An 8388-nucleotide genomic window follows, 5' to 3' on the forward strand; every position below is an offset into this window, starting at 1 on the left:
ACCTAAAAGGTTTAACTTAGTCATTAGAAGGGTATTTATATTTTAAAGCATCCAGTTCAAACTTCATGTTTGTAGATTCCATAGAAACTGACAAGTCCAGACATTAACAATTTCTTTTCCTGCTCAAAAAAGGAGTGAAAGGAACAGTTTTGCTCTAGTCCTAATACCTTCTCATTCTAAAAGATAACTTCGTATTCAACCAAAGGCAAGCTAATCACATACAGCGTTTCTTACAAAACAAAGTATAATCACAAAATAGTAATGCAACACATTTATTACAGAAAATAAATCATATAGCACCACAGATTTTTCCCACAATGAGTCCAAATTTAAAAATGAGTAAAAGAACACTAAAAATATTACCTTCCCAGCAGGTGCTCAATCACTGCTTCAGGCTGTGACAGCATTTCCACTACATAAAGGTAAGAAAATTAACTAAACTTTTGAAGTCACCTGGTTATCATTCTGAAAGGGATAGCAAGTATCAAAGGTGAGAATTTACAACTCTCTACAGCAAACAAACTGAGCTACAAGAGCAGTGCACTATTCCCCATCAGACTGCTGCGGAGGAAGACTGGCATCAGGCAAAAAAGGACCACAAACCTTCCCATTTTACTCCACAGAAGCACATATATGAACAATCCTAAGCTGTACAGAGAGTTCCTCAAGGTCTTTAGGGGACATTCCATCTTCAAAGCCAACATTACTTCCTACACACAGTTATACTTTCTATTTTCATATCCTTCCACTCCCACAAAGTGTGGGGTGGGGAAGAAAGTGGAGAAGATGAAGCTGAGATGTAAGTAGAACTGTATGTGAGAAAGAAGTACCTTAAACATAATTTTTGGTCTTTTAAAATTTGATTTCTCCATGGAGCAGTATGAGGCCATCCAAAGCATGCAAAAACAAAAAAAAACAAAAACAAAAAAAAACAAACAACATGTACCACTTCACTTATGGTTACAAAACCATAAAATGCCTCTGCAGTTTCAGAGGAACTAAAGGTACAACTTTCAAAATATAGGAGAGGTTACACTTTGGTTATCCTCAAAGTTTACTCTGAAAAATGAAGAATAATTATAAGAATAATTGAATAATTATCCACTTCCAGATAAAAAGACCAAGCCTTGAAACACAGAAGTGCATGACCTAATATCAAACGCTATTAGTGCTCTTCTGAGTAAAAGGATTTTGGTTTATATCATTTAATTCATTCAAAGCAAATTTAAAAGCTTAAACAAATGTACCTGCCCAGTGAAGTGCTGCTCTAAAACAGACTAGAACAGAACCGTTCACTACAGGGAATATACCTGCACAGATCCATGAGAAACAGATAAACTAAGGAAGCTGTTCGTGACCAAGGAAAGGAAAGTCACTTGTCAAGGAAAACAAGTATGAAATACATCTTGGCTCTGAAAGATATTTGATTCTGACAGATAACGTTTTCATGGTAAATTAAGCATAAAGAATAAACAACATCTGGTCAGAATGCATTATGAACGTGCTGTATCACTCAGCAGATAATATAAACTAAGTAAAAGAAATTAACCCAAAAGATTAGGTTTATTGTATTGCAAATCTTCTTCACTAACACAGCAAAGGGACAAACAAATACTGCCGTTTACTTTTTAACAATGTTTTTTGAGCAAAAAAACTAGGGGAAAACTAGCCAGTATGCACTATCAAGCACCCACTGCCTTCCATAGAGGAAAGGATGGAGTTTTCCGCTGCACAGACATTTTAGTTTACATCAGTTTTTACTTTAAAAGCCATCTTGACACCTTCATCAGGAAGTGCTCTGCAGGCTTATAGTTGCCTTAACAGCTGAAGTCACAACCAGTAGCACGCAGCAACACGCAGCTGAAGGACGTGGTCATTGTAAGATGCAAGTAACCTGCTCATCTTAGAAGCAGAGGAAGAGAAATAAAGGGGGGTTATGAGATGGAGGACATTCCACATCCTTGGATACAACCTCATACTAAGAATTCACCTCACAAGAGCAGAAATCCTGTCATAAGATGCTCATCGATACCCTGGTGAAAGCACTCAGCTTGCTAACATCAGTGTTTACACACTGAGGCTCATCACAGAGAGCAGCAGCAAGTGGCACTGCTTTACCATAACACATGCTATAGAAATCCAATATTGAACCATCTAGAGCACATCAGAAAGCGTGACTCATGGATGTCCTCCAGTCGCGCTGGCTTTCAAAGTGGGAGGCCTGGGAGGAGCTGCCAGCAACCATACGAGCAGATAGGAAGCAATGATTAGTACACACATATGCACATGCTCAATCTCAGTTTAAATAATTTTCCAGCATCTGTCTTTGGGAAAACAGTGCAATTACACAAATGCTTACAAAAATCAAGTTTTAACTAGCTCAGAAAATCTCTAGTTGGTTGAATCAGTGCAAGTGTCACATTATATCAGAAGTGATGGGGCTCTGGCTCACATTTACAGAGAAGAGCGCGGCACTGCCTCAACCCTGCCGGCACCCAGCCATCTGCTCCAACCTCCTCCCGGAGCTACTGACCCCGCAACCGAGCTGACAGGAGAAAACCTGACTGTGCCTGAACAGCATCTTCACTTACATCCACCTGCAACTGGAAACTTCAAATGAAGCAGCCCAGGTACAGGCATGTTCCCTCCCATGCCTGCTCCATGAAGGAGCTATGCTGGCAGCCAAGGGTGGCTCCCGGCAGCAAAGCCCATCTACTGCAGCTCCAAATTCTTGAAGTTTCTGCATCTATATGATATTTGCCATTCAATAAGATGTCTGTTTTATACATCCTACTGTCTTAAGTAAACCATTCAGCCTCCATTTTGCTTTATTCTAACAAAAATAAAAAAAATCAGTAACCTGAATGACCCCAAGCATGATGGTTTCTTCCCTCTTGCTGCAAGTATGCATACTTACCTGAATAAAAGCAGTAAATGTGAAGTGCCTTAATTTCACCTGCTTTTATTGCACCAATAAAGAACTTTACATGAGTGTAAATACAGTGGTTGGATGGGCCTGGCACAGCAGTACTATCTGCCCTTTGGTTACTGATGCTGCCTTTGCTCTAGGGAAATGAATTTGTTTTCCAAGCTGGTCATACAGATACTTCCACATGAGCACCAATCAGTTTCCTATAAAAACATGCCTCTGTATAGTGGCACAAGGCAATGGGAAGTACAACAAAAAGCCAAGATGAAAAAAAACACAAAAAAAAAACCACACCATGCTGATAGAGTCAGGAATTGTAATTCCAAGATAAAATAACATACTCAAAATTTAAAGACAAGTAAATTGTGATGCCTAGTCTTTTAATCTTATGGATTCTGGAACATGTAAATTGTAGGAGTACCTCAAGCACAGCATCTCTGTTGAGTCCCAAAAGTACTTGCAGTATACCATGTTACATTTAATAATCAGATTACACAGATGAAACTGCTTATTTGCATTCTCTTACTTCGGAAGGGGCCAGGGGCAGCAATTATATTTTTGCAGATGGAAAGCTTATTGTGTTGGAAGATTTCTATTTATTTGTTGGGGGTTTTTTTGTTTGTTTTGTTGCTTTTTGTTTTGTTTTGTTTTTTTTTTAAAGCATATTCTGGCTTACCTCTTTGAAAATGAGAAAGAGTGAAATGATAAAAGGAAGAAGTTGTGACATACTTGGAATATTTGAGAGAAATACCAACTGAGAAAAAGGAATAAAAACAAAGCAGGAGCTTGGAAAAAAAGCAAGCAGGAAAAAGCACAGAAGCACAAACGTGAAGAAACATGAAAATTTCAAAGGCATGGTTACATGTCAAAAGCTATACAGGTCAAAATGTATTATGTATGTTTGCTTTTGGAGAGCTACAATTTGTTGATTCAGAGAAATGCATTTCTATCCTGGCGATGAGTCAAAAGCATGAGGCAGCTCAGGATGAATGGGTGTCAGAGTAAAACAAGAGGTATGAGAAAACGATGTTAGAGGAACAAATGAAACCAAAAGGATAAGGGATCAAGTGTTTGTGTCAGCACAACACTTTCTCAGAACTAAGCTGTCATATTTATCTCCTTCCTCCTCCCCCTGTTCTATCTGCAAATGGGGAATGACCTTGGAAGTTAGTATGCATTTCCCAGTTTCTACAATCTAAGTGAGCAAAATCATTTCTCCCAATAGTAGCAAGAAGATCAATCACAAAAACATACACCATATCTTTCTCTTCAATGACAGCTTCACCTAACAGTTCAGATAAACAAGGCATACATCTGTTTAGAAATCACTTGCGTCCATATGTACACAAAGGAGTGAAACATTTCCATCCCATTCTGTAGCAGCTTCCTAATCCAATCAATCAGTCAAGTAACAGAAGTGACATTTAACTCAAGATGTTCTCAACCTATCATTAAACAGCAACTTCAGACCTCTAACAAATGATACAGTTATAAACTGCTTCAGAATAACACTAACAATAACTGCCTAAACAAGAAGCTCCCTTTTTCTCCTATGAGGTTATCAACCTGCCTTAGTTCAAAAACCACAAGCATGCTGAACACTTCTCAGTCTTAAGGCTGGAGTGGTGGTAGGTGTGGTTGCTTTTGATTTAGTCTTCAGAAGACAGGTATAATTTCAGTCTAAGTACCACTTAATTTTTGTCATAATAAAGTAGGCTTGGTCTTTAAGTATCATTGCCATACTCTCTTCATTTTACTCTTTTCCTTAAAATGAGAATGCAAGTAATGCAAGAGTGACCAAAGAGTAGTATACATGCACAGAATTTTACGTAATTATAAGAAGCCGAAGATTTGTCTTTGCTTCAAGACTTCTAGCAATTTTATACCAAAATGCCATAATCTAAACACAGTGGTGGTGTTTGACTCTGGCAGAGTGCATAACCAGCAGCAGTAATTAAATCAGCTACCAGCTGTTCCTGCATTAACAGTTCTGAGTCATGCAACTGCAGAGAACCTTTATCTCTAAAAGATTCAACTCTTAAAATACATCAAAAAAAAAAAAAAAAAAAAACTGTAAGCTGTTGCTTAACAAATAAGTTTTACAACCATGACTATAAAGCATTACAATTCCGATCCTACATTTACATTCTGGTATTTGCCAAAGTCCAGAACTTCCCCTCAGAGGGTTCACTGATGATGATGAGACTGCATAGAGAGGCAGGTGTCAGCCCTTGTTTTCAAAACGAGGCCCAACCACACCAAACAGGAGAGAGCAGTACCCCCTCCTGATGCAGTACCATCAGCAGGTACATTTGATACCTCCTTAAAAACAGGAAAGTAAGCACACTTGCAATAAGCAGACACAACATCAACCATGTTATTCCAACTACTCAGAGGATACTCAAGAAGTTCCACAATGTCTACAGAAGATTTACAATGAACAAATCCCTCTAAAGTCATCCGGAGTCCACAGAAGACAATTCATCTGTGAAGCTCATGTATATATATTTAACCCCTGGTCACATGCTGAGCATTTTTATCTTCTCAAACGTTACTCGTTCATTTAGCGGATGTCTGTTTAACCAGCACAATTTAGAGTTCACTAGCATCACTATCTTCTTTAAAAGACCCCACATAGTAATCTAGGCTGTTCAAGCCTACCTCTATTTTCTCAGCCACAAACCACAAAACAAGCTACAGTTGTTTTAAGTTGCAGTAGGACTAGCGCTACAAAAGGAATTCAGTAATTCTTGTAGTAAAGTATTTTAGCAGGTGGAGCACCTTTGCATTCTGAGATTTAGAGTAAAAAAAGATGAATGGCATTTCTTATATCAAGTACCTAATTCTTTATCATCGTGCATCCTTAATTATGCTATCCCAACATAAGTACAAAAAAAATAATCAGCATTTTGGATTTGCTATAGCTGCATATCCACTTGACAGTGACAGAAAGGATTCCTAAAGATTCACAGAAAAAGGCCTTAAGAGGACACTAGAAGTATGCTTACAAAATAAATCTAAAAATCTAAAGCAAATGTAAGTTTCAATAAGATCACACTCATAGCCCGCTGTTACCATCATACACTGAAAGTAACACTATTACTGGCAGACAGCTATGTAGGTATAGAATTGTACAGCTCTGCCTCTTTCCTACTAATCTGGAAATCTTGTCCCCACGTTGTTAAACGATTTCAAGAGGGAAAAATAAAAACTGGCTCATTTATGAACTAACGAAAAGATACTGCTTCTCTTGTGCTTGGCTCTGTGACAATGGGCCGGTATTTTTACATCTGTCAGCTTTGATTCTCAGAAGAACAAATGAGGGACAAGCAGCTATCTCTTGTCTCAAAGTCCCAAACCTGTTGTACACTCCTCCTGCAACAGGAGCTGGAAATCTGCAGCACAAAAGCCCTACCACGCTCAGCCTCAAACCTCAGTTTTGCACAGAGCTGAACAGCAGCGCATAACACTCAACATCTTACCGGATGATATTTTCAGTTACATAAATCAACGTTAGCCAATGTCAGCCGGCACCCTCTATGACATCTGGATAAACACCCTCTTACTGCTTTCAGACAGCAGATAAATAATAACAGGCAAAGTGTGAAGATATGAAGACTTTAATGTCACTTACTCAAATGCAAAGAACAGCCCGCTGGTGACCAGGATGAGCACGAGAGTCAGGTAGAAGACTCCAGTCTGCCGAGCCATCATGATCCTCCCACTGCAGAAGAATTTGTTCCTTCCAGGAAAAACCTCCCATTTTCTCTTGGGAGCTGTCTTCTTTTTCTTATGGGGAGACTCCATGGGAGACGAAGAGCTGTGTGTGCTGATCTGGCTGTATTCACAGTCTTTCATGGGCCCACTGCCACCTCCAGGTGTCATCAAGAGAGAGTACTGTGTGGGGAGAACCCCACCAAGAAGTACACGGGATATAAATCTGTGCAAAGCTCCTGCTGACCGAGGCAGCACTCTCCTCCAGTCCCACTTAAAAAAAATGAGTTCTGCTACCACAGCAGCAATAGGGGCACTATGCACACACGGGTTAATTCTTCAGTTACCAAAGATGTCATATCACAAACGCTTCCAAGGGGTCCTTCCTTCCTCCACCAGTTACAAAACCATCATGTAGGGGAATCCTTTGTAAAGCAAATTTTGACAAAACGAGACCAAAAAGAAAAAAAAAAAAATTATAAAGCAGCTCAGCTGTCCAAAAATAAAATAAAATAAAATAAAAAAAATCAGTCTTTTTCTTCTCCGAGTTTATTTTCGAAGGGGAGGGTGCTTCTTCCTTCCCACGCATACCCCGAGAGCTCTCTCCGCGGGTCAGGAGATTGGCCAAAGCAAGGTTTAGCAATCGAGTCTATCATTCATAGCGATTTGGTATAATCCTCCTTCGCGCAGCAGATTTCACTGCTAAAAATGACCATTGCTAAAACGCTCCCCCAAGAGACACGCGTAACAAATCATTAAAGAAAGAAAAAGCAAGCAGCGCGCGCGGCGCGGCTCCAGCTGCAGCTCCCTCCCGGCTCTCCCCTCCGGCCGGGGAGGAGCGGCGGCCGCTGGCTCAGGGCCGGGGCCGGGCGGACGGCCGGCGGGCAGCCGGGCGGCAGCGCCTCATCCCCCCCTCTCCGCCGCGGCGCCGAGCGGAACCGCGTCCCCGCCCCGCGCCCCGGGCGGCGCCGGCCGCCGCAGCCCCCGCCTCCCCCGGCACAACAGGTCCCCACCGCCGCCTCGGTCCCGCGCACGCGGGGAGGCGGCGGGGCTGAGCGGCAGAAGGGCGAAGGGCGAGAGCTGTGCCGGGACCCCGCCGGCCCCTTACCATCCTCCCGGCCCCCGGCCCTCGCTCTGCCCAGAGCCCCTCCGCACGCCGGGACCTCGCTTCACCCCCGCCTCCGTTAAAAGATATCGGTGGAGCCTTTACCCAGGCTTATCCCCCGCAGCCAGACCCGGAGGCAGCAGCGGCCGCCTCCTCATCTCCAGCGGGAAGCGGCGAGCAGGGACCGCACGGCGCGCACCCCGCCGCCCTCAGGCCGCCCCTCCCCGGCCGGGGGGCAGGCGGCTCCCGCTCCGAGCGCTCGCAGGGACGCCGAGCGCCCGCGCTGCGGGCCCGTTGCCGGCGGCCCGTTCAGCCCTCGCCTCCCCCTGCCCACGCGAGCGCCACGGGCTCGCGCCGCCGAGCCCCAAGCGATGCTTCCCGTCCGCCCCGGGCTCGTCCTACCGGCCCGAGCTCCCGGGCCGAAGGCAAACGACTTCTGCGGGGGAGCGATAGGCAGTGAGAAGCCCTGCCCACGCGGCCCGACCCAACGGGACCTCCCTCCTTCGCCGGGCGGGCTCAGGGCGCGCCCCTCCTGCCGCTGGGAGTTGTAGTTTTGCCGCCCCCCTCCGCCGAGTTGCTCCGTGCAAGTTAAGGGCGGGGAAGGGACTACAAATCCCAGCATGCCGCGCGAGCACTCCCC

The 8388-nt window shown here is 43.7% G+C and overlaps 1 protein-coding gene across 6 annotated transcripts in view; it reads right to left on the minus strand.

Annotated features, from left to right (window-relative positions):
- Positions 1–7941, minus strand: part of ZDHHC14 (zinc finger DHHC-type palmitoyltransferase 14) — a 108395-nt gene extending 100454 nt beyond the window's left edge. For 5 of the 6 annotated variants that reach the window (XM_042878506.1, XM_042878489.1, XM_042878514.1 and 2 more), the window contains exon 1: positions 6564–7480. In XM_042878506.1, the coding sequence (XP_042734440.1) occupies positions 6564–6814 (251 nt within the window). In that variant the 5' untranslated portion in view covers positions 6815–7480. Of the gene's footprint in view, positions 1–6563; positions 7481–7853 lie in introns of those variants that run through there. The other variant, XM_042878481.1, reaches the window with a different exon arrangement.
- Between the last annotated feature and the right edge of the window lie 447 nt (positions 7942–8388).

Source organism: Lagopus leucura, unplaced genomic scaffold (genome assembly GCF_019238085.1).
Source record: "Lagopus leucura isolate 7727_CA_CO unplaced genomic scaffold, USGS_WTPT01 Super-Scaffold_73, whole genome shotgun sequence".
NCBI lineage: Eukaryota > Metazoa > Chordata > Aves > Galliformes > Phasianidae > Lagopus > Lagopus leucura.